The sequence below is a fragment of the Cynocephalus volans genome, chromosome 6 (assembly GCF_027409185.1).
Source record: "Cynocephalus volans isolate mCynVol1 chromosome 6, mCynVol1.pri, whole genome shotgun sequence".
In the NCBI taxonomy this organism is placed as follows: domain Eukaryota; kingdom Metazoa; phylum Chordata; class Mammalia; order Dermoptera; family Cynocephalidae; genus Cynocephalus; species Cynocephalus volans.
In genome coordinates, this window is record NC_084465.1 from 148,351,802 (window position 1) to 148,378,744 (window position 26,943).

General features: G+C 38.6%; 1 protein-coding gene across 14 annotated transcripts in view; it reads right to left on the minus strand.

Annotated features, from left to right (window-relative positions):
- Nucleotides 1-5,160: 5,160 nt before the first annotated feature.
- ZNF438 (zinc finger protein 438) overlaps nt 5,161-26,943 on the minus strand; it is a 186,929-nt gene continuing 165,146 nt past the window's right edge. For 12 of the 14 annotated variants that reach the window (XM_063100637.1, XM_063100631.1, XM_063100636.1 and 9 more), the window contains 3 exons: nt 18,858-18,941; nt 7,731-9,573; nt 5,161-6,087 (listed from right to left, as the gene is read on the minus strand). In XM_063100637.1, the coding sequence (XP_062956707.1) occupies nt 5,472-6,087; nt 7,731-9,573; nt 18,858-18,941 (2,543 nt within the window). In that variant the 3' untranslated portion in view covers nt 5,161-5,471. Of the gene's footprint in view, nt 6,088-7,730; nt 9,574-15,501; nt 15,617-18,857; nt 18,942-26,943 lie in introns of those variants that run through there. The other 2 variants (XM_063100645.1, XM_063100644.1) reach the window with 2 other exon arrangements.

Sequence of the window (26,943 nt, forward strand, 5' to 3'; positions counted from 1 at the left end):
TGTTAGGACTGAAATTTCTATTTCTGTGAAGAATATCATTGGTATTTTGATGAGGATTACATTGAATCTGTAGATCGCTTTGCATAGTATGGACATTTTCACAATGTTAATTCTTCCAACCCAAGAGCATGGAATGTCTTTCCACCTTTTTGTGTCTTCTTCAATTTCTTTCAGTAGTGATTTGTAGTTCTCTTTGTAGAGATCGTTCACCTCCTTGATTAAATTGATTCCTAGGTATTTTATTTTTTGGTGGCTATTGCAAATGGCCTTACTTTCTTGATTTCTTTTTCTGTTAGCTCATTATTGGAGAATAAAAATTCTACTGATTTTTGGGTTTGATTTTGTACAATGTTAAGGTAACCAAAACAGCATGGTATTGGCATAAAAACAGACAGTTGGGCCAATGGAACAGAATACAAAACCCAGAAATCGACCCACATACTTATAGCCAACTGATCTTTGACAAAGGCAACAAGAACATACACTGGGGAAAAGACTGCCTCTCCAATAAATGGTGCTGGGAAAATTGGACATCCCCATTTGCAGAAGAATGAAACTAGACCCTCACCTCTCATCATACACCAAAATTGACTCAAAATGTAATAAAGACTTAAGTATAAGACCTGAAACTATAGAACTCCTAAAAGGAAAACACAGGGGAAACATTTCAGGAAATAGAACTGGACAAAGACTTTATGAATAAGACCCCAAAAGCACAAGCAACAAAAGAAAAAATAAACAAATGGGATTATATCAAACCAAAAAGCTTCTGCACAGCATAGGAAACAATCAACATAGTGGAAAGACAACCTACAGAATGTGAGAAAATATTTACAAACTATACATCTGACAAGGGATTAATATCCAGAATAAAGAACTCAAAGAACTCAAACAACTCTACACTGTAAAAAACCAAATAATCCAATTATCAAATGGACAAAGGAGCTGAATAGACATTTCTCAAAGGAAGACATACGAATGGACAACAGGTACATGCAAAAATGCTCAACATCATTAATCATCAGGGAAATGCAAATTAAAACCACGTTGAGATATCGTCTCACCCTAGTTAGACTGGCCATTATTAAAAAGACTGAGAATAACAAATGCTGGTGAGGATGTGGAGAAAGGGGAACTCTTCTACACTATTGATGGGACTTTAAATTAGTAAGGCAACTGTGGAAAACAGTATGGAGATTTCTCAAACAACTACAGATGTATCCACCATACTACCCAGCAATCCCACTTCTGGGTATATACCCAAAGGAATGGAAATCATTATGTCGAACAGATACCTACACTCCCATGTTCATCACAGCTCCATTGACAACAGCCAAGATAGAGATCCAATCTAAATGTCCATCAATGGACAACTAGATAAGGAAAATGTGGTGTGTGTGTGTGTGTGTGTGTGTGTGTGTTTATACACACACACAATGGAATACTACTCAGCCATAAAAAAGAATGAAATTCTGCCATTCGCAGCAACGTGGATGAACCTGGAGAAAATTATGTTAACTGAAATAAGCCAGGCAGAGAGAAAAACACCACATGTCTTCACACATAAGTGGGAGCTAAGAGAGAAAGAAGGAAGGAAAGAAAAACCACAGTGGTGCATTGGACTTGCAGAGGGACCCAGGGTGGCTGGGGGAGGGGGGATTGGGGAGAGTTTGGGTGGGACATGGGAAACAATTGCAATTTGAGGTGGTGGCTGTGCTGATAGTATTGATCGGATCATCACATCTTGGGCACAGGCGCTGATGGTCAGCTCTCTGTCCTGTGAATATGTATAATAAATTTAAAAAATATATTGATCATTAATTCCATTCTCTTACTCATGTTCCTTATGGGGTTTCATACTTACTAGAACTTCAACTGTTGCTACTGGAATCAAGGCATAGGCATACTATGTAGTAAGAGACAGAAACAACACCCCCACCTTGCTCTATGTCATTCTTTCCACCACCCATCCTTAAAAAAGAAAAAAAGGGGGGGGAGTGGCAATTTTGTTGTAATTAGTTAATGTATCCATGTATCCATTTTTAAAAACTAGTGTCTACTGTGCACTATTCCATGTCAGATACTGAACCCTCTCGGGCTCTGTGCTGAACAAGAACAAAGACACAGTCCCTGCCCTCAAGAGACTTATAGTCTAGTTGTGGGAAGGAGCCAGTCCACAGCTGGCTTCTGGACAGTGGGGTGGATGCTGTGATCACAGCTAGAACAGAGGACACAGGTGGGCAGAGGGGTGGCAGCAGGGAAGAGCTGCTTCCTAGGCTGAGACCCAAGGATGACAAGCCCAAAAGTGTAGCCTAGAACAGAAAAGAATTGAGTGAATTTTGCTTTCTCTATTGATTGAAAAGACACTTACCAAACCTCCATGCAATCCAAATTCCAGTTTTATTAGTTATTTAAAAATTAAAATGCACTACTAAAGCAAAGATGCAAATTTTGTGGTTCTCAGTACTGTTCTCATCCTTGAGTTCTGTACTTAAGGTCTACCTGAGCTGTTTTAAATTATCTTTATATGGTATAAAGTATCTCTTCTTCCAAGTGTGGCCAAAAGCATGACAAATACCAGCCACCAGTTAATGGCTGGGCCAAGTGTGCCAGACATTTTTGTGTCTCATTGACTCCTCACAACAACGCCTTGAGGTAGGACCATCACCCTCATTTTACAGAGAGGGATGAAGCCTCAGACAGAGAGCTCTCCAGGTCACACGTCGTAAGTATCAGAGCAATTTATACTGCAGTGCCTTTGGCTTAAGTACACAGGTTGGAACTGTGCAAATAACATTTCTATACCCACGGAGGGCTCTGAGCTGTTCCCAAAGATACTTTAGCTAAATTACTCCCTGTTTTCTTCTCACCTCCCCAACAGAAGCCCTTCTTCCCAGCATTCTCACTGATGAAGTACTACTGTTAAGGTACAGAACCTCCTTATCTTGCGTGGCACTGGGGCTATTTCCATTGTAACATAGGGCAGTGTTTAGAGAAGCTCACAACTGTAACAAACATTGTATTCCAAATGAACCCATACACATAGGCATCCAGTGAGCGCCTATGCATCCACCCTAAGTTTCCTTCTGTTTTAAAAAGAATTTTCTTAAACATGAGTGCTGACACACCTCATGGATCACCAAAAGGACCCTGAAGCTGCTGCTCAGAAATGCATTCTACAAGGGGATCTAGCCAGAGCACTTAATCACGAGCCAATCTATCTTCTTCCTACCTTTGCTCTTTTCCCCACACCTAACTCTCTACTTTTTCTTGGAGACTGCCTATACTCTCGCTGCAAGAATATGTGGTTAAACACTGGCCACAGGCAGGCGTCTCCACAACCTGGGGACTTCAGACTTTCTGTCACACGCTGCGTGGGTGCATTCTGTCCCTACACCTTTGCTGCCATAGTCCAGACTCAATACTCTGTCCTTAGCCAACTGACCACTATTTCTGAAATACTACTTAGCATGTGAGGACTGAGCAGTCTCTAAATTATTTCACGGTTTGAATTCAAGTCTCATGGTTTGAATTCAAGTAGTATTCTTGGTAGATGTCATTTTATAATGTCTTCAAGACCAATATTCCAAAAAACAAACTAGGAACTGCAATGAATAGTAAAGCTACTTCATCACTAAAACCTGGGGTTCTAAAAATGTCAATCAGTGGAGGACTGATATTATCTCTTAGAAATTGGGTAAAGTGTGATCAATTGACAAACCATGGCGGCAAAATCTTTCAGAGATTTCCATTCCTACCCTCTTATTCTCAAATTTACAAGGCAAAATTTACTTATTTGCAAAAGGCAGGGAAAGAGTTCTCCCTTCTTGTACTATTTGAGCAAAATTATGCCTACAAACACTTGCTTTTAAAACTAGACATTTAAAAAGATGACTTACAACCCACTAGCTTATCAATCTGCTTAAGTAACTTCCTTTAGCACAGAAAAATGCTATGACGATGCCCAGGCCAAGCTTCAGCAAACAGGTTGGCCACATGCACAGTGTTCTCATCCAAAGGCCAAGATTTTAGCAGGATGAGTGCTCAAACTCTCCCCTTCTAAGAAAATGATTTTGCAGTGAGCATGGCCAGAAACTCCAAATGGCAACTTTTTTGATCTGAAGTAATTTCCCAGGAATTTAAGAGGCAATCATTTAGTCTTGTCTTTCAAAGAGAACCTGGGCTTGAAAGGCATAGTTGCATCTAAAATTGATCAGCTAGCGACAACCCTCTGAAGTTCAAGTGAAGGGAAGCAGCTGAGACACCTACACATCTGGACTGAACTATCCAGTTCACTTTCCAGGCTGTAAATTTTCTGGCCTCAAAGACTATTTGAGAAAATAACTTTTTACCAGGAAAGATGATTTTTTATTAGCTGAAGTACTATAATTTTTTTTTATTATTTTGATATGGAAAACTAGAGCTATAAGACTTGCCAATAACAAATATTCAAGGCAATGTGCATTTAAGAAAATAGCAAAATTACAAAAAAACTAAGTCCTGAAGACATGGATTTTAAATTATGGTAGATGACCTTAATAAAATACTGCTCTATAGCATATTCAAATAAACCAGAGAATTTAATAAATATCAACATTTACCATCTAACTTGATGCTGTGGTTGAGAACGAAAGGTTTTTGCCACTCAGAAAATTTTCACAATTGTAGATCTATGTAAGCAGAAAACATATGAACAAAAGTGATGGAGTTTGGATGTGTTGTCCCCTCCAAAACTCACGTGGAAATTTGATCCCCAATGTGGCAGTGTTGGAAACTGATTGAGTCATGGGGGCAGATCCCTCATGAATGGATTAATGCTCTCCCTGGGGGATGGGGGATTAATGAGTGAGTTCTCGCTTTATTAGTTCCCACGAGAGCTCCTTGCTTAAAAAGACCCTGGCACCTTCTCTCTCTCTCTCTTGCTTCCTCTCACCATGTGATCTGCTTGTACCTGCCAGCTGCCTGCCACTTTCTGCCATGAGTAGAAGCAGCCTGAGGCCTGTGCCAGATGGAGCTGTCCCAGAATCATAAGCCAAATAAACCTCCTTCCTTTATAAATTACCCAGTCTCAGGTAGTTCTGTTATAGCAACACAAAACGGACTAAAACAAAAAGGGAGTACACACATTTTTACTGAAAACTATATTTGAAAGACAGTCCATAAACCTCTACATTTCATAAACCTCTACATTTCAATCTCCAAATCTTGATCTTTTTATTTATACTGAAATAAAGTCTCAGGTACTACGAGTCAGTACATAGAATTTTAAAGACTGCATATGGTTACAAAAATATACATCAAGGACATATATTTTATTTCATAGGAAACTAAAACTATGTACAAAAAAATCACTTGTGTTCATTAATGCTGATCCTAACTTGTTTGATTTTTTAAGCACCAACATAAAACAAAACAAAACTTTGAGAGAAAGGTGATAGCAAAACTCTTTAACCCCAGCTTGCCTCACCATTTCATTTTTCAGTTTCATTGGAAAATTCAATCACTCCCTGGTTAGAGAATGTATTTAAAATAGTCCAGAGTTTGGAAGGGTCCTCACAGTTATGCTGGTGTTCCCAGTGCAGGAGGAGTTCTTCTTTCCTTCCCAGCGTTTGTGCACAAAGGAGACAGTTAAAGCCCGAATGGGACCAAAGGAGAATGGTTTGGGGGCGGGGACACTTAGGGTCCTGGGGGTTTTCCCTTGGTGCATTTGTTCCTGGTTGGGCTCCTTCATTTTCCATGGGTATTTCCACACCATTCTGATGATGAACGCACAGTTGGCTTTTCAATCCAGCCAATGCATGTGATTCTTCCTCGGAGGGACAATGCTTCATCAGTTCTCTTCTCTCAGGATGCTGTTTCCAGTCAGGAGCAGCAGGTTTGACCAGTTCCTTCTGAGCTCCTTTGCTTCCTGGTAAGATCCCTTCTTGTAGCCTGCCCTGAATTTCTTCTCCATGGACATAAAGTAAATGAAACTTTATTTCGGCAAAAGACTGAGCAGTGATCTGACAACGGCCACATTTGATTTGTAATTTGACTTCGTCTGCCTGGTTTAGAAGGAAGTCTTCTTCCAAGCTTGACTTGTTTTCTCTGAAAAGGGCAAAAATATTCTATATAAGAGTTCATGGAAAAACACAGTTGGAACTTTTCCTTTCAGCTCTGAGCCTTCACGTATCTCAAACACAGCCACAGATGAGCAGTACAAAGGATGGGGTAAAGAGAAAGAACCTGGGATGACCTTCAGCAGACCTTCAGTTGGTGAACACCGGATGCCACACGTTTCTCAAGCTATCAGGGTCTGTTCAGTAAAAGAGTCTTTCCCTGCTGCATCGCCCCCAGGTGAGCCAACTCTTCTTTGCTTACCACAGGAACAGGTGTAATCAACACGGAAGAGTCAGGTAATACCAAGTGAAGTGCTCCAGGTACACCTGGTTCAGCTGAAGGTAACTGTCCCACGTCACCGTTGCCCTCCCTTACCTGGAGCACTGAAAGCAGTTTAGACATTTTACCTAAAAATCAAAATCTAACTACAGGAAAACAAGTAATAAGTGAGGCTTCTTTGTACAGTAGAGAAAAGCACAGAAGTCTGAAAGGGGACAGAAATGTCCAGGAAAAACAGTAACTACAGAAAAGCAAGGAAGAAATAGCATAGGCACTCCTTATCTTTATTGAACATAACGGAGTATGCCAAAATGGAATACAAAGAATTGAGAGCAACTGGGACAATTAAAAATAACAAAGGGCAGAGAAGCTGAAGTGTTGGAAAAGGTTTACTTCTCATGGTGCTGATGAGAATTAATTTCAGTGAAACTCTTTCTCAGTCACTTTAGTGGAAAGTAGACACACATAGCTCAAACCGAGGGTGTTTCTCTGGTAATTACTGCTCTAATGCCTGCCTGCCAGGTTTTCAAATTACTTAGCTTATTTGCTTAGGATGCTAGAAAGCAGTATCTGCAAAAAGGAATGACACAGGAAAAAGTTAATCTGGCCTGATGGCAAATATAAGGCAAATGTAGAGGGTTAGGTCTGGGCACCCCAGGGTATGGTCAATACAGCTGACCAACCCCGAGACCCCACCAAGGGTCATGCCATGTTCTGAGGCAAATGATGCTATTTAGATATAAATTCTGTGGACATAATTTTGGGAAAAATTACTTGTAAAGACTAACAGGAACTACATAGAAGGGTACTTCAAAAAGTTCATAGAAAAACAGAATTGAAAGGTAATACAAATCTCTCCATGTACTTTTTGAAATACCGTTATACAATAACTTACTATTTCATTTTCAGATGCAAAAATAATCTTCTCTCACCCAACTGTCCCCAGAACACCTCAAACTGGTATTTATGCCCTGGCTCGCATGGGTTAGAGTAATTGAAAATTATGACTGATCAGAAACCAAAGAGAAATGAGATCACTCTTCATAAAGCTAAACGGAATAGGAAGCTATCTTGTGAAATCTTTTTTTTTTTTTTTTTTTTTTTTTTGTCTTTTTTGTGACCGGCACTCAGCCAGTGAGTGCACCGGCCAGTCCTATATAGGATCCGAACCGGTGGCGGGAGCGCCGCCGCGCTCCCATCGCCGCACTCTACCGAGTGCACCACGGGCTCGGCCCTATCTTGTGAAATCTTAATCCGAGAGATGTTTTATAAACTCTTCTTTTTGAAATCTTCACCTTTTCCCCAAATCAAAACAGACTTTCTTGCTAGGCTTCTACTCCATTAGTACTCACCTCTCCAGTGATCCCTCCAGCTCACGCACACTATCGTCTCTGTTCTTTGGCATGTCCCCTGGCTGCGGGTCACTGGGGGAGGGTTCATTGCTGATCACGACCCTATGCACTTCTTTCAGATGGCCAAAATAGACTCGCACATGACCGAACACTTTTGCACAAAACTCACAACACATGAGTTTCTTCAGACGGTTCTCACTGTGATGAAGTTTCATGTGAGTGCTCAGGCTGCCAGAACGTACATAGGCCTTGCGACAAATCCGACAACTGTAAGGCCGTCTGTTCGTGTGCATATTCATGTGGTCTCGAAGGTGACGTTTGAACTGGAAATGGTGGTTACAGATGTGACATCTGTGACAAGGCTTCTTAATACCAGAAGATCTGTTTCTGAACACTGAACTGGGCTTAGGGGAAGGGCTGATGTCCTGCTTACAGCCAAGATATTTAGAAGTGAGTGAATTATTTAACAAAATGTCTTGTCCTAGGCCATTGGGCATTGGAGATTGTAGCATAGATGCAGGAGAAGCCAGCAGACCCAAAGTGGGCATGACAATGACAGGTTTGGGCATAATGCTACGATATTTTTTCATGGCCCCATATTTTTGGTTTCTGGATTCTTGGGGATCATTTTTTACTCTTTCTTTACCATCTTTCTGCTTATTAATGACACATTTCCTCCTTTTCCCCTGAAATGCCAAAATTTCCTCTGGTACCTTCTGTTTTCTTCCTCTTCTCTTTGCTGCCTCACCATTCAGTTTTGATTTGTGGTTGAAATCTAGTTTGGTGGCTGGACAGAAGGTACTTTCACAGGGGCTGTACTTTGACACTTGTGGAACAGGCACCTTGCTGGCCACTTTGGTGGTTGCATTAAAGTCTTCTGTGATGGAAAATATGTTATCACAGTCTGGCCCATGCCCTGGCAAAGAAAAATCTGCAATGTTAGCATCTGATTCAATCTTGCAAACCTCCGTTGTTTTTATTCTTGAGTGGGGTAAGATTGGCAGTTTACCTTTGGGGACTGATGGGATCAACCGAACTGCATTGCCAAAAACAGCTGGTGATAAAATGGTCATGGCTTTTGCAAGATCAATTTGTTCCTTAAGTTTTTCACTGACAATAGCAGCAGGTTTACAGGATATTTTCTGGCTTGCAAAGTTTGCTTTCCCTGAAATCTTTCTGAGGTCCTGCTTGGCACAGGGCTCCTCTGGTGTGGACAATGTTGGGGTGGCATGAGAGTTTAGATCTACATGGTTGTTGGTCATAGGCAGTCTTGAATCTCCGTGACAATCTCCATTGGTCAGTGTAGCCATGCTGACGCTGGCTGGGGCTTGGTCTAGTGGTGGCACTTGCTCGAATGGATCACATTTGTGCAGGAGTTCAGGGTGGTGGGGTGGGGAAGGGGACATCTGAGGACATGTTTGGGTTTGGGCAGGAGGTTTGCTACAGTCACTCTCAGGAGACCTCAGGATGTGTTTCTTCCTTGATCCTTTGTTAATTTTGGGGGGTTGATATCGAGGAATAGGCAGTTTAAGGTTTTCAGGCAGGGGCATTCTGAGTTTCTGGAATGGTCGAGCTGAGGCAACATGTGGCAAGGCGACAAGAGAAAATGTCCCTTCCTGGCCAGCAACCTGCATCAGTGCATAGTTCTGAGGAAGCATCCCCACTGGCTTGGAGTTGATGGAGGGTCCTGGATTCACTTGATCAGAGAGTGATGGTGAATGACATGGCAGCACTTTGGATGTTAGGACTTTGGGCACAATTTTCGGTGCAATGGTCCTAAACTGACTCTTATTCTGCAAACCTTTCCCACTCTGTACTGTTCCAGAAGGGATGTTTGATTCACCTGCAATGACAGACAACACAAAAAGTTACTATAGTGTAACTGTCCTGTTGAAAATTCAAATAAGAATCTTATCATTTATTCTGCCTAGAAGATTCTTTGATGTACACTACCTTTCTAGACAAACTCCTGTGTCCTTCAAGACCCAGCTTGAAGGTCAATTCCTGCCCACATTATTATTCTCTAAGGATTATTATTCTCTTCTATGGTTCCATAGCCCCTATTATAATATTTACCATTTTCCATAATAATTTATGTGGTTATGTGTGTCTCTACTACTAAATACAGAGCTTCTTGAGAGCTGGGACTCTGTCCTTCTCATACTTGTATTCTGCAAATCCATCTTCTCCATTCACCCAATTCTGACTCATCTTCATAAGCAAGGGCAACCCCACCTCCTTGCCTGATCTCCTGAGCATCAAAATCTTGCCTCTGGTATAGTCTGTGTGTATTTTATTTAACTTACATACACGTCCTGCTTTCCCTGTTACACTTAAGCTTTGTGAGGGTGAAGCCTGTATTCAATTCATCTTGATACTTCCCACTGTATCTTTGGTATGAAACAAATGTTTCTTGTATCAAACTCATTTCTCACTCAATTGCAGGATACACCATGTGACCCACTGGCAGTGCAATTTGTTTTGCACAGTGGATGAATTCCAGACTGAATGCTAGCTTTGTCACTGTTTCCCCATGTGACTTGTGAATTTCTGCTCACACCTTTCAAATTGTTTATGTGTGCTTTTGCAATTAAATCACCAGTATTAAAAAAGCTGATGTGACACCTTTAAAAACATTGAACAAAAACAAAAAGATACAAAGTGATAAGTAAAGATACAGAGACCAACATAGAAAAAATATGAATCACACAAAAAGCACCTTTCAGAATGCTAATAGAAACAATTTTAACTGATAGAATAACACTTCATTCTCCTGGGATTTATTAGTCTGACTGAAGACCAATTACAACTACCTTAAGAGAACAATTAAGGAAACATTTCAGTGCCCTGCTTCTAAAGATTGAATCATCTATTTTATTCCCTGAGGCCTTGAGGTCATAGGCCTGGCTGCAGAAAAGTTTCTCACTTCTAAGTACGTCATATTAATCAAACTTCACTTCAGTTCACGTTTGCTTGGCACCTATGCTATTCTAGAGATTGGCTATTGCAAGCCCACAATCCATGTTCTGAAACTTTTGGGGCCAGATCTGTTTTGGAATTTACACTTTCAAATTTTAGAAAAGTAATAAGATTCATACACCCCATGTTATATAACACTCAGCACATGCTGTAGGGCACTCATTACCACTTCTTTAGCAAACTACGTGAGTATTCACAAGTGGAACAAACGGAGGTTTTTAAACAGTCATATTTTAGTTCAGGTTTTTGCATTCTGAATGAGTTTGGTACCTAACTTTTGAAAACGTTTTCTGTTTTCAGAGCTTTTTACATTTTGGAGTTGTGGTTAAGAGACTGAAGAACTATTTGCTTAAAGGATACAGGAGACACAAAGGTAGGTAGCTAAAAATCTAGTGAACTAGATAATTAAAAATTTTAAATGAGCTTTAATTTCAATGCCTAGTGAACTAACAATTTTAGCAGGAATTTGACTCTTTCAACAAAAATTACATCCCTCAAATAAATGAGTAGCATAGTAGTAATAAGTTGAAATGAATATTGACAACTTTTAGAAAGTAATCAGTGTTTGGTGAAGAAAAATGATGTTATGAAACATATTTCACATGATCACCTGCATTAGTATAAGAAGTACAAGGACTAGAGCTGTCATCTGGAATAATTAGACAGGTGTAATTATGTCATCTGTTGTTTTCCTTCCTAGTTTTGCTACCGGGAAGCTCACGGGTAGATTAATTGGTCAATCACTTCACAATGGTCACCTAAATGGACTGCTATATTTGCTCCTTCCTTCTACATAATTTTAATTTTTTAAGTTCTATTTCCACAGGCTTTACATTTAAATGTTTCATTTTAGGCCTCACTTTCTCATCTTTTTGGATGAAGTACTGAAATAAGTTGTAAATAAATATATTAAATCAGGATGGAGAGAGTTTGCAGAAAGCCTAAAAATACTGTTAGCTTTTGGCTACCTAGAGCCAAAGCTTATTAAATAATTATATTAATAATAACAATGGTCTTTGCATCTACACAACAGACCAGGGTAAGGAAGGGAGTGATGAGAAAACACTGGGTCATTTATATCTAGTTCTTACTCCTAACTGATTGAGCAGAAAATATTTAAAGCAAGAAGAGCTAGAAGAAAGGCTATTTTGTCTTTAATCAGTTCATAAACTCTCTTGAAATATGTGACAATAATATAGCACAGCACGAGACATATCAATTACCTTGCTCATCTGTTCAAAAATGACTGTGCAATGGCTTCTCATCTCACTCAGAGAAAAAGCCAAAGTCCCTGCAATGGCCTAGATGGCCTCCTGCTATTGGGCTCCCAGGAGCCTCTGCCTCATTTCCTCTCCTCACTGCCCTCCAGCCACGGTGGCCTCTGTGCTGTTCCTTAAATGTCCCCGACATGTACCTCCTCGGATCCCCTGCACTTGCTGCATTCACTGCCCAGGATGCTTCCCTCTGTAACCCCCCAGTACTTGCTGCAGCATTTCCTTCAGGGTTTTGCTCAGTGGCCTCTTCTCTGACCACCTTATTTTAAACTGTACTCCCATTCTGAACACCCTACTCCCTTTTCCTGTTTTAATTTTTTCTAGAACTCTAACGTATTACATTTATGGCCTACCTTCCCTCATTGGAGCGAATTCCTTGAAGACAGAGAGTTTGTGTCTTCAGGGAATCGTGTCCAGCATGTGACACAGATTTAGTAAACATTTGTTGAATTGGTTAAGTGTTCATAAAGTGATCCATGAGAGAAAGAAAGAATTTACAGACTAAGCCTAGGAAACAACAGTACACAGTGGGGGGGGGGGGGGGGGGGACACAATTTAAAACTGACATTTAACATTTCAAAATTTTGAAAATTAAAAAAGAAATGGAGAACATATCTCTGGAACATTTTTTTACTGTAAATTTTTTTGTTGTTTGGGAGAGGGGGCAGCTGGCCTGTAAGGGGATTCAAACCCTTGATCTTGGTGTTGCAAGGTCTGGAACATTTTTTTTTTTAATTAATTTAATTCACTGCCAGAGTAAGGAAATAGACTTGCACTATGATAAGTCAGCCCTTTAAAACAGGGGGGATAGGTGAGGCCAATTGATTAACCATCTGAGGAAATAATAAAAGAGAACAGTACATTATGCTGCTGGGGTACAAACTGAAATAGTCAAAGAAACAAGCAAGCTCTGAAGAAGAAACTGCTTTAAAGAAAACAGACATACATAGAAGAGTAAGTGGACTGAAGTGAGGACAGAAGGGACAACTAGAAATGGAAAAACCAAACCTCAGAAGCAGAGAAGGGAATGGTAATGCCAACGTGAAGGGCAGAAATAAGAAAGAAGATGCAGCTGGAGCAACGACCAGCAGTCAAGGGCACCTCAAAATCTCTAGAGGTTTAAGTTGGGAAGGGGCTTCCTACTTTTTATGACCAAGTGTAAAAAAGCAACCTTCTGACAGTTAAGGTCTCCAGAAATGAAACTAGATATACTTTATAGAGCCATACCGAAAGGGAGTGAACCAATTATGATACATTTAAAGTTAATGTGCTTCGACTGATCTTCAAAGTCTCTATATTATAGTGGAAATAAAATCACACAGGAAGAGCAATGACTTTCAAAGGAAAAGGAGGTCAACTGTGGTCCAGGAGCAAAGGACACTCCTGAGGGTAAGTAGCTCTGTCCCAGCAAGGGAGAACACTGATCAGTGTGAGCAGTCTGAGCAACCTGAAATGTCAGAGACCTAGATGACAGGTATGGTGCCTGCCAAACAGAGTTACTTCTCCTAAAGTTCCTTCAATTTAAAGAAGTGAATGCTGGGGTGGAAAAGCTTATTAAGAGGCTCATGATCAATAATCATAAGCTAACCACAAAGAGTCTGTGGGGTGAAAAGATAAGACCTTACTGGGTAAATCTAACTTATGCTTGCCTGGATCTATCAGAAAGTTCTTACAAGGGTGAGAGTCTCTGTGAAGGTAGAGTTGAGTCCCGTTTTTCAGAATCATTAAGGATAGGAAATGAAACCTACGCATTAGGAAAAACTGCAAGGCAGGAGAAAGAGGGCAAGGACACAAAAACAGAAAAAAAAAATCTGTAGGAATTACTTAAAAGTCCATCAACATGGTGCTAATCAAATAATCATCCAACCATACTGTGCTGCAGTAAAACAGAAGAATGAGTTAGACTGATATGGAATACTCTCCAAGATGCGAGATTTATATAGAGTATGCTATCACTTGGATTAAAAAAATGGGGAGATACACAAATATATTCCCATATATGTACAGAATATCACTGAAAGGAAATAAAAGCAACCAGTACTAGTGATAGCCTCTGTAGGGTGGGGGAACTGCCAAAACTGAGAAGTCAGGAATGGGATAGGTGTTTATTTTGTGCTGAATACCCCCTGTGCCTGGCATACAGGAGGTGCTCATAAATACTTGTTGAGTGAATGAAAGGATGAAAGTTCCTCTATCTGTATCAGTTTTTAAAAGCAGTATCTTTTGGGATATTTTGATGAGTGTGTCTGTGCATAAAAATATGTCCAGATATACATACAGAGAATGGTTCATATCTCTTATTTTCCTTGGCTACTTAATGACAAGAATTGCTAACGATCAGGGAAATAATCTAGCAATCTGACAGGCAGTGCATAACTACCCCCCCAAAGTTAAGCACTGAGAAGTATTAGAGCTCATTACCTCCCAAGGACAACTGGAGTCCTGAGAATTGTTCCTCCAAACATAAAACAAGGCGATTTGCAGTAAAGGTCGGTTATGCTAGAATAACCACAGTTTTTTTTTTTGTTTGTTTGTTTTTTTTGTTGTTTTTAAGCAGTCTGAACAATAGGGGTCCTTAGAGAAGCTGAAAATGCCATTAAGTTTTTTAAAACTCTCAAATACTAAGATAATATAATTGTAAGAAGTCTTTCTTGGCAATGTAGTTACAGCAGTGGTTTAATTCCACTAAACATTACAAGGCCTTTCACAGATGGTGTGATCTAAAAACCCTCACCTGCACCTACTAAATTACAGATCTTATAGGACTGTGTACTAAATAATGAGAAGTAGAAATTTCCACTGACATTCATAATTTCTGGAAATCCTGAGAAATTACCCATAACAGAGTTAAAGAGACTCACAGGACTCTCAGGTACTAAACATGGACTTTTATTAACTGAAAACATAAAGACTCACTCAGTAAAATTAATTTTGCACAGTTATTCAACTAGAATACTTAATATTAGGATTTTAAGTGAGGGCTGTTTTTAATATATTAAGCATATTAAAATAACTTTTAAAAATTGACATTTACAGTTGATGAGTAATTGAACTAATTGTGGATTAAAGGGAAACTGGGAGGTGTTGAGTCCTCATATGGTCTACAATCTGTGCTAGGTCTTTTAACTGAATCCTCACCCAGACTCTGTAAAGAAGTATTATTGTTCCCCTTTTACAGATTAAGAAATATGAGGCTGAAGGAAGTGATGTGTCAATGCCCACACAAACCAGATCTGTCACATTCCAATTTGAAGCAACCATCTTTCTCTTCCATTCTCCACTCAAAGGGGGGGAAGTTATATATACAGTTGCCCACAAAATACAACACCCCCTCTGAATTTTACGAAAAAAAAAAAAAGGAAAGAAAATTTGAAATAGAAATGACATCATATCCTAAAATTTCTGTTGCCATTAAATGATACTTCCTTTCTGAAAACCCACTTATTAGAGAGAACTCATGAAAAATTAATATTCATTGAAAGTAAAAGCAGATTTTTAAAGTTGATTTTGGCACTTACTATCCATAGCATTCTGACAAATCCAGAAAGGTTGCCGGGTATTTGTTTGGAGAATGTGCAACGTGTTTCCAACTCCTCCTCCTCCTCCTCCTCCATCAACACCAAAGGATTGGATCTGATGGATATCGTTTGCATGTTAGAGGCAGCGGAGGGAAGAATGAGGGCTCAATAGCACTCAGTGCCTAACCCAGCTTTATCAGACCGTTTCACAACACAGTTGGCATAAATAGTATAAAGAGACAAGTATATAGAGCAATTCTCTAGATAGCTACAAACAACACACTTCCTGATTTCCACTGGCAGAACCAAGGCCTGCTTTGTTGCTTTTGAGCAAAGTTGTTCCTGTTTGTCTCGTTGTCGTTGGTTTGGGCAAAGTTCCATTATTCCATCTGTTGGGGCCCACAGGCCTGCTGCTAAATGTGCAGGAGGGAGCAGGCAGAGACAGAGAGGACTGTCCCTGCTCTTGAAATAGGCTCCTTGGATCCAGGCTCAGAACGAAAGTGCTGCCAAGTCTTAGCCTCTAAAGACCCAAAACTTTTATGTGTTGTTTAGATTTTAATTTTATTAAACTGAGAACCCCTATTTTCAGTTTTATTTGTTGGCATCCGTGTTCTCCCTCCCACTCAGCTTTCACATAATAAATTCCAGTTGGGGTTCAAACTGTTTCTCAAGATGGTCTCTGGTTAAAATGAACGTGGTAAAACCCTGGAGAAGTAGGGGATAAAAGGAATGTCTCATAACACAGGGGAGCTCAACTTAATTCTGTTGAAAAACCTATAAACACATTTAGCCATTGCCTGCCCTCTCCCCAAGCCACTGTCCAGGGTCTGCAGCAACAGTCAGAGTAACCAGAATTTATTAAGCTTTGACTTCCGAGCATGCACTGTAAAATGTGCTGGCAGTAGGCACAAGTGTTCTTTTGTCTCTAAGAACTCAGGATGCTAAATATCATTTCTAGTCCATCCATGTGCAGCACTAAGACCTTCTACAGCCATATCTCAGACCCAAATTTCAGATAATTTGAGACAGACAAAAGAAACGAGCATATTCCCAATTGTATATCTTGTACCCTGAGTCTAGATTTGTCCTTTCTCTTTGACACACTTGTCCTGTCTGCTGGCCTATGTTCCCAGCTACCTCTCCTCCCCTCCCTTATCACCAGTGACATGCAGGCACCTTTCACTAAGCACAGACCTTTGAGAGTTGTTTTCACAGTGAATTCATCACCTAGCTTAGCAGGGAAGGAAATTCTCATTTTCTGAGGAGCTGAGCTCCTTTATCAACCTGTTTCTTTAAAATTATCCCAATGAAAAGTAGTGTTTTATGTGTCAAGTACTGTGCAAAATACTTGACATGCATTATCTCACTTAATCCTCACAATAACCTGAATTAGGAATTACTGTTATGTCCATTTTACAGACAAAGATTTCAAAGCTGGTAAGTAACAGTGCTAGAAACTCAAATCCTGGCCCATTTGACTGCAAGGGCTCTTTCCACTTCTGCATGGTGATGGTAAGCTATTATGTGTGGTCATGAGCATCGTCCCAGAGACTCTAGCAAAAAGATCATGGGTTTTGGGGTTTAAACAAATTTGGTTTCAACTCTTGGCTCTGTCATGTACTTGGGTCTTTGGCAAATCAATCTCATGTCTAAATGCCTAAATGTCATCATCTATGAAATGAGTATAATGTTATCTGGCTACAAAGGTTACTGTCAGGATTAAATGAGAAAAATACCCATGCAGGTGCCAGGTAGTTCCTGCCATATGTTAGATGCTCAGCAGACATTAATTTTCCACTTTCTATTGCCAGTAAGAGTGAGGTTCCTGACATTTATTTTCGGTGGGAAAAAGGAGGCACAGATCTTGAATGCTCATCATATAGAAATAATTCTGCATCTTTAAAGTGGTGTTCCTGTTTGAGAGGTAAATGAGGGAAGGGGGGAAGAAATGGTTATTACTTATAAATAATGCTCCCAGTAAAAATGTAAAGTTTTTTTTTTTTCCCCCTTGTGCTTCTCTCCTGACACCCAGTTTGGCAGCTTACCCTTCCCAAACATCTGATCCATTCTGTCAGGTTCTCTTGTTTCTGGTCCTCGCCCCTAATTCCCCCTGCAAAATTTTGTATTCTAGTTGACAAGGTGCTAATTGGATTAACAATTCAATGTGAATAGGAGTTAACATATGTGCATTTTAAAGAGCAGTTTTATGGGGGACTCTCCTTCCTGCTTTTGGTTAAGCTGAATCCTGAGGCCAGCTGTTGCTCTAAAACCTAGCAGGGAAGAAAGCAACTACCGAGTATATATTCAGGAAGTGGGGTAAGTCCTACCCAGTGGGGTAGGTCCTGTGAGGGATGGGGCCTAGGGGTGCTGGCCACATCTCTGAATGACAGTGACAGCAATGGCCAAGTGGTTTCTCTATTCAGGAGGGGAAAAAGTGGGTTCTCACGGTGGCAGCGGAAGGACAATCAGAACCTTGATGGCACCTACTTGTAGATTTTAGTATTTTGCCAAGTAAATCATTAAGAAATAAGTTGAAAAGAGCTTGAATATAGAAAGAAAAGTTGGGCTCAAAAGGGGAACTTATAGCCTATAAAACTGAATATATTAGATATGTAAATATATCATGAAGCAAGAGGAAACAAGTATTCTTTATAGAAAAGTTTAAAAGCCAATTACCTAAAATATTAATGGCAATGAAAGAAAAAAGTAACAATGTGGTTTGTTAAATTCAAATAACGAATCATTCTTTTGGGACCATATAATTAATGTCCCAAATGAAAAGTAAATAAGTGAATTTAAAAAGTTTTATCATTTGAAAAACACTTCAATAATTCTCAATTTCTATGCATTTATTGTTCCTTTTCATTAAGCCCCCTTTATTAGTTCTCATTTCTGAGAAAATTGTTTTTGATTTCAAGTGCTTCTAATGAAAAACACGTGAAAACCATATGAAATACTCCTTTGTTTTTAATACATTTAGAAAGATAAAAGTTGACTTGTTTATCTTTTTGGTAAAAATAATATGTAGCATGCACAAGATTTTATTCATTATTACAAAACAGTCAAGTCAGCCTCCTAACCCAAATCTAAGAATGACTGAGCAGCATAAAAAGTTAACTAAGATCTAATATCCTTCCGAGGACACTAAGCAAGACAAATTGAAACTTCTGAAATGCATAATTACCCCATTCTCTCATTATTCCTTTTGTTGTTAATATTACTAGAATTGTTAATAGTACAATTCAATTGTTAATAGTACAGTTGAGTCACCTAGTTGAAATTCAGACCTTGGTAACTACAACATGGTAAAAGCAGCAGACCATTTCATCTGACATCTTAACACTCATAACAAATACCTGTGCACACTGTCCTTCCAGGAGAGTCTAACATTTGCTGAGTCAGCCCTTTCTTAGCAGGACTGGTGAACCTGGAAACATCTCCTGCAAACGAGATTTAGTGAGCTGCACTAATGTCTCACAGTAAGAAATCTTCTACCAACAAATTAATCTTATATTTCAATAACAGTTGGAACAGTTAAGTGTCTGGGATAACTAACAAGATGACAGTTGGTGAAGAAAACCTTTTCCTTAGTGGGATAAACAGAAAGATAAGGTTTCAACATCAGAATGTGCAGTCAGTTGGAGCAATTAAACTGGAACACACGCAGAAGGTTGGAAGTTTCTTCCCTCTGGTCAAAACACCATGATTACAAAACTAAATTGGTAAAGATCACAATGTTTCAACGACAGTACAGTTAAAAGCAAGGGACTAGAATCACAAATGTTTTAACTGTAATTTCAAAAGTATGTTTACTTTATATAGAAGGGGCATTTTTGAGGAGTGTACAAACTGCATTTTAAAAAAATGAAGTAATTGTTCCACTGCTTTATAGTAGTTTTACAGATGGCTTATCCTCACTTTTAATTTATCTTCAACTCACAGTGATTTATGACATTTTTTTGCTGCAAGTTTTGCCATACCTCAGCTCTTATGTCAAATAGTTCATGATCTGTAGGTACAAATGCACAAGGTTGGACAGCCATGGATCTTTTGGAAGTAAAGTATCCCCTTATCATGTAGATAATTATTCCTTAACACATCTGCTGGTAGGTCTTGACTGTTGCTTATGAGTATTTCTTTAATCAAGGCATGCCTTTCCTTAACATAGAGAGACCACTTACAATACTGACACTTTGAAGAAAATAAAGAAAAAGAACATGAAGTACTAGCCATTGACTAGTACTGAGGTAAATTGATTTGTAGTCGTTACCTTTGTGGAGCTGACCAGATTGGCTAAATATGAGTTAACTAGCATCTACCAATTCTGAGGTATAGTTAATGTAATCAGGTTCTGACCTGGGCTAGTACAAGAGTCATCAGCGTCTGAAAACTGTGGTGAACACTCTGGATTTCTTTCCTTTGAATTCTGCCTGGCTTCTCTCCCATCAGTATCTTTATTGTCCTTTGATGACAACTACACAACCTGGTTGAAGGAAACATCTACTCTCATCTATGGGTGAGGAGTGTGTAAGAGTTAACTCTCCATTTTCCCCAAGGAGATGCAGTGGTTCTACAGTCTACCCCTTATTCCTTGCCTTGATGCTGTGTATGTGTCCGTAGGCAGATACTCCTGGATCCAGAATTGGCTTCACGGCTGGTCATCCATGGACGCTCTCAACATATTATAGGTTCACCCCACTGCTGTCTTCCTATAGAAGCTTCCCCACTGACCCCCACTTGTGCTCTCCATGCCCACTGCTTGCTGCCTTATGCTGGAGAAATCCAAACATTGTGAATACTGGACGATGTTTAAGGTTTCTCACCTTGAAATCTATTCTGCAATCTGTATGCTTACACTTCACAGACTTCCCTCAGCTCTTGACTGGGGCTAGCCTAGGTTTCTCCCATTGCTCTTTGCAGCCACACTCCCTCTACTCCACCCTTGCTCGACCCCCAGGGCCTTCTCTCTCTTGCAAATGATTTTTGACATTGACTTCATGGAAAAAAAGAGGCCATTATGTGGGAATTCACTCACTGTCCCTTCTTTCTACTTGTAAACTCTCCTTCTGTCTTTCATTATATCACACAAATAAATTTATAAAAACCTTTTCTGGGATGGGGTGAAAAGAGAGAGAGACATTGTCACTCTAAATATACAACTAATCCACCTCAAGTCCTGAGACAATTTAAAATGTAAAAAAAAAAAAAAAACGTGTTTCTTAGAATAAGGAAGTGAAATATTCCCAGTCCTGTTCTGGATCCTGCTCTTCTCTCTGGGCCCTCATGCTGCCTCAGTGATCCTGCACCCTTAGTGAGCTTCCCCAGTTCTTAGGAAAGCCCTCCCTGGCCATCCTATCTAAAGGTAGCTCCTCAGCCCCATTCAGTCACTTGCTGGTTTCTTTTTCTGCTTTAATTGTCCTTCATGGCACTTACCTTTATAATATTACATTATCTGTCTCCTCCCCCTAGATTGTAAGCTCCAAGAAATCAGGGGCTTCTTCTGTTCACTGCCAGGACCTCAGTCCCTAGACCAGCGTCTGGCAGCCACACGATATATTGTTTACGAAATCAGTGAACTATAGCTCTCAACCATATTGTCTTGCTTTCTCCTCTGCTTTTGCTGAATGCAAAAATATAAATACAACAACAATAAAGAATCCTTGGGCTCTATCTCCTTTTCAGGCTACGGCCCCTTCTCCTTCCTTTTCTTCATGAGGAAATTTACTGTAGCAAGTGTATATCATTCCCTGTGTCTACACATTAATTTCTATATTTCTGTTCTTCCCTCAACCCCCCAGAATCCTTAAAATCCATTATGAAGTGCTCAAATGCCCCTCAGTCAAGACTCAGACTGGGTACTTAATCTCTTATCTCAATCCTCCAGCATTTCTTGATATTAACATCTCCAGTGTACAGAAGTGGAAACTGAATATTTCTTGCAAGGTCATAAAGCTGGTGAGAGCTGCATCTGAACCCAAGTCTGTCTGGCACCAAAGCTGTCCTCCCTCCATTCCAACTCACTGAACTTACTAAGGTGTTATGCAATTTAGCCATTATATGTCAGTCTCCTTCAGTGGCTGCTGAGTGCCACGTAATCCATCTCCCTGTTGAGAAAATAAAGATCTTTTTGACTAACCTTTTTCCAACCAGGGAGTGTAACTGTTAGGAGGGAGAGCTTCCTTCTTCTAACAGGAATCTACAGCATGGTTGCTGGAGTGGTAGTTACTGACATTTATCCACAGTAATTTGTAATGCCCTAGCACTTAAAAGCCAAGCTTGTTACACAGTGGCCTTCTTTCACTGAGCTCCCGGTGGACAAATCAAGCTTACACCAGAATGTAACTTTTTAAAAGTAACAATTACACAATAAATTTAATAACACTTTTAAGCACTGGTAGAGTTTTTTTGTTTGTCTGTTTTTAGCAGAAATGAAAAAAAAATCATTACTAAGGTCCTTTATAATTTTAAAAATAATATAAATTTCTTACATAGTTGCTAATCTCATACCACCTGCTTCTAAAACTGAGGTCACTGAAGAAAAAAGTCTCAAAATGTTTAAAGAATTTCTAAATTCCTCATGTGCCAAGTCCTGCTCCTTTAGTAAACTCAATAAAGCATCAGTGCTATGGTGCATGGTTTGGATCTGGGGAATCTTCTTTTTGGGGGAAGGAGGGAAAGAGGATTTCCTCAGAGAAAACAAGACAAATCACATTGCATGTGACACAAAGAGCAGAGATCCGGCTTTGGTTCTTCCATTTTTTTTTTTTTTTTTTTTTAATTTTATTTTGTTGATATACATTGTGGCTGATTATTGCTCCCCATCACCAAAACCTCCCTCCCTTCTCCCTCCCCCCTCCCCCCCAACAATGTCCTTACTGTTTGCTTGTCGTATCAACTTCAAGTAATTGTGGTTGTTATATCTTCTCCCCCACCCCCCGCCCAGTTTTGTGTGTGTGTGTGTGTGTGTGTGTGTGTGTGTGAATTTATATATTAATTTTTAGCTCCCACCAATACTACTGCAATGAATTTGAGCAAGATAATGGCCTTCATTTCCCCCCTTCAGCAAGAGAGGGTTGGACTAGATCAGTGTTTCTCACAGTATGGTCTGCAGAACCTTGGGGAGGTCCCAACACTCTATTTTCATACTAATATTAAGATGTCATTTGCCTTTTCTGCTGAGAGATAATGGACAACACTGCTCTGGCACCTTAGCTGGAATTAAGGAACTGACAGTGAACTGTCCAAGCAGTCTTACTCTTTACTGTTGCACTCTAATAGTAGAATGACAAGAAAGCAGTCCAAATTTTAGTTTTATTAAATCTTGATCCTTGAATACATGCCTTTTGTATTATTATGCATTTATTATGTACAATATTAATGATGACATATTGCATTCTTAAAAAAATGCAAAGACAGTATATGTCAAGTGTTCTTGCCACAAAAACAGTAACTATGTAGGTACATGACTTTTCTATATTCTGTGTGATGAACTGCTGCTGCACATGCAAGTATGATGGCTGCCTTGAGGAAAAGCACTGGATTAAGCTGAAAAACTGAACTAGCTGCTTTTTCCATAGAATACCATTTTTACTTGAAGAATATTTGACAGACATATGTTGAAATATGCTAAAAGAACATAAGCAGACTTGGGTATGTGGCAGACATTTTGTAAAAATGAACGAACAGAGCTTGTCGTTACATTTGCTGCCAATGATACAAATCATTCTTTCAAGTGGCAATTCAAATTTTGGAAAACGTGAATTCACCACCAGGAGCTTGAAGCTTCCCAATACTTAATAACATTTGAGTTGGTTATGTTAAAGATTATGATTTTAAAATATAGTAAAATGAAGTATATAGAAGAGCTCCATAACTCAGTAAACTAGCACTTTCTAAATGATCACAGCATGATGGTACATGCATGGGTAAAAGACTCATTCAAGTCTAAGATAGACCAAAGTGTAACAGAATACAAAAAGTACATTGACATGGTTTCAAATTTCACAGTACAACCAAACTTTAAGAAATTATAATCTGATAAGTTTTGGTTTAATATCAAAGAAAAATATCCACAATTATTTGAAAGACAATCAAAAGACTCCCTCCCTTTCTAGCTACTACAAAACTGAATTTTCTTCAAATACTCCAACATAACATCACAACTGACTGAATGCAGGACCAAATATGACACTCAAACTGTCTTCTTTGAAGGCAAACTTTAAAGATATTTTCAGAAAACATAAGTCAGTGCCAGTCTTCTCATTAAACTAGGTTATTTATGTTAAAATGTAATGATCTTATTATTATTTCAAAATGAATTCATAAATATATATATTTCCACATATAATCACTAAATATGTTAAATATTGATAGATATTACCTACATAAACAAATGTTCTTTAGAGTCCTCAATAATTTTTGAGATTGTAAAGGGATCCTGACACAAAAAAGTTTAAGAACTGCTGAACTAGATGAAATCTAATGTTCAATCTCTTTTGAGATTTTATGATTGTGTGTTTGTATATGTGTGTAAATGAGAACAGAATACCAAATCTTGAAATGTGCTTTTTGTTAAGTTTTTATTCCCTTCACATTTGTTTACTTGAGAATATAATATGGCAGATCAATAGGAGAGAGTTTTGATAATAAAGTGTTATAATTCATCCTAATAAAAATATTAACTATAATTAAAATACCACTAGCTGGCAATGTTAGAATACAGATTAAACAATAAAATGCTTGAAAACAATCTTACAAATATGTAATGCCTCAGAAACTTATTTTATTTAATTTTATTTAATTTGAATATATGATTTTGCATTCAAAATCATTTTAAATTATTTCATCAAAACCAAAATAATTATAAGTTGCTCTTTCTAATTAATTTAAGTTGTATGCTGGAATTTTTGATGCCAATTAATTTTAAAACAAGAGCAACATGTTTACTATATTAAAAGCATTAGTAGAATAATGAATTTCTACTCCTATTAATATTAGACTTTCACTAACAAAATGCTTATCCTATTTTTGGCTTGCAAAATATCCTAAATACGCCTGTCAAACTACTTTGCTTTTATCCCTGTTCAACTCATCACACCAACCATCTGTATAAATAAAGATGTAAGCATCTGCTATATGGCAAATGGTCTCAGGGCAGATGTTTCTATCCTTGTATTCATGTCACTGGGGCCGGATACATTATTTGAACAGATGTACACAATCTGAAAATGTCGTGTCCCACAGTGAAATGTCTCCAACTGCTTTCTATCAAAGTACATAAATGCTATTTGCACCTGCATTTATGTTAATGATATAAAGGCAGCAGGGGTTATGACAAAGTGAGATGTGATACTATGAAATATATTTACATGGTTAATTGGAATTTCTGAGAGACTCTGGTGCCAAACAGCCACACTGACACTGATACATGCCAAAGTAAATAATCTATCAGCCTATTTTTTAAGCAGTGGAAATATGGCTATTTCAAACAACAAAAATACTCATAATCTGAATTTACTAATAAGAGTATTTTAAACTCTAACATTTTATACCAAAATAAGAAAATAACTTCCATATAGGGTCTACTTGATAAATTTTAGGCCACCCAGGATATGTCTGTTCTGTTCTACAAGGATATTTCTGTAGGTATGTGTATGTTTTCCATTTGTTCTTTTGTCAACAGCATAACATACTAATAATGCACAGTGGTATCTTGCAGAAGTTATCACATTGGAAAGTTTCAATTTCCAACACTAAGGAATTAACCAAAACCAGCTTGAAAATGTCAATTTGTACTTGGTTTGCAGCACAAAATGGTACCAAAAGTCCAAGAAATGCATTTACACCACTTGTTAAGATCAAAATGTTTCCATATGAATTTCACATATTTGGAAACATAATATTTTGGTAATACACAGGGAATAATTTTTTCCCTAATAATGAGGTCATAAAGCAATTTTAACCACTAAACACAAAGCATCAAATTACAGTGGTTCTCCTTGCTACTGTGCATTAAATGTGAGGGATGGAGAGCCAAAGAACTTGAAGTAGTAGGTTTTTTTTGTAGCCTCCCTGAGCTAAGAACTTGTGGGCACTTTCAAATAACATATTTATGACTTTATTAACTTGATATTTATAATATCAAATATGTACAAAGTAATTATATCCGAGTTAAATGTTATCCAAAATAACTTTTATTCTGCCAATTATCCTATATTTCTACTGTGCTTTAAGAGTCGACAAGGTGCATTTGTATACAGTTGATTCTCATTAATTGCAGATTCTGTTTATGAATTTGCCAACTTGCTAAAATTGATTTGTAACCCTGAAATCAATACTTCTGGTGCTTTCATGGTCACTGACAGACATGTGCAGAGCAAGGAAGAATTTGAGCCACCTGACATGCACAGTCCCAGCTGCAGTCAAACAAGCTGACACTCTGCTTCTTTGTTTCAGCTCTCATACTGTAAGCAAGTGTCCTTTTCATGGTCTATTTAATGCCATGTTTTTTGCATTTTTGTGCTATTTCTTGGTGATTTCATCATTTAGAATAGCCCTTAAGCACAGTGCTAAAGTGCTAAGCACAAGAAGACTGATGTGCCTTATGGAGAAAATATGTGTGTTAGATAAGCTTTGTTCAGGCATGAGTTATAGTGCTGTCTGTAAGTTCAATGCTAAAGAATCATTAATATGTATTTAAAATAAGGTATCTTTAAACAGAAACACATAAAACAAGGTTACGTATTTATTGTCGACAAAAATGTTGTGACCAGAGGCCCACAGGAACCTAATCTCGTATATTTCCTAGGAGCAATGAATGATTCAGTATTTGCTAATTCAGTGTTCCCAGTGACTTTATAGAATATAACTACTGCAAATAATGAGGATCAAGTGTACGTTATCTCATGTAACTGTTACGGGGCAAGAATTATTATCCCCATTGGAAAGATGAAGGGACTGAGGTTTATTGATTAATTCAAGATCACAGAGCATAAAAAGAAGGGCAGAAGAATGACCAGAGCTCAGTTGTCGAGCTTAGTGTTCTCTTACCAGTCTGAGACAGGAGGGGAAAGAAGGAGGAGGAAAATAAAAAATAGGAAGGAAGTTTAAGGAAATAGCTTTCATATCATGTTTGAAAGAGTAAAAACTGTGGTTAGATTACAAGATAATAAACCACTTTTAGGTTAAATCTTTATAAAAGTAAACTCCTACTTGGTTAGGCAGCCCAGTGTTATTAATTAAAACAGCTGCAAGACAGCAGAGCTTAGTTTGGTTTTACTTTTTCCCCCTTCACTCTTTGCTTATTGACTCTTCAAAGGCAATAAATGCAAGGGGACTTCAAAAAATTCATGGAAAAATAGAATTAAAAGATAATATAAATCTTTCCATGAAATTTTTGAAGACTCCTCATTTATGTTAAATGAACATTGCTTTCATTGACCT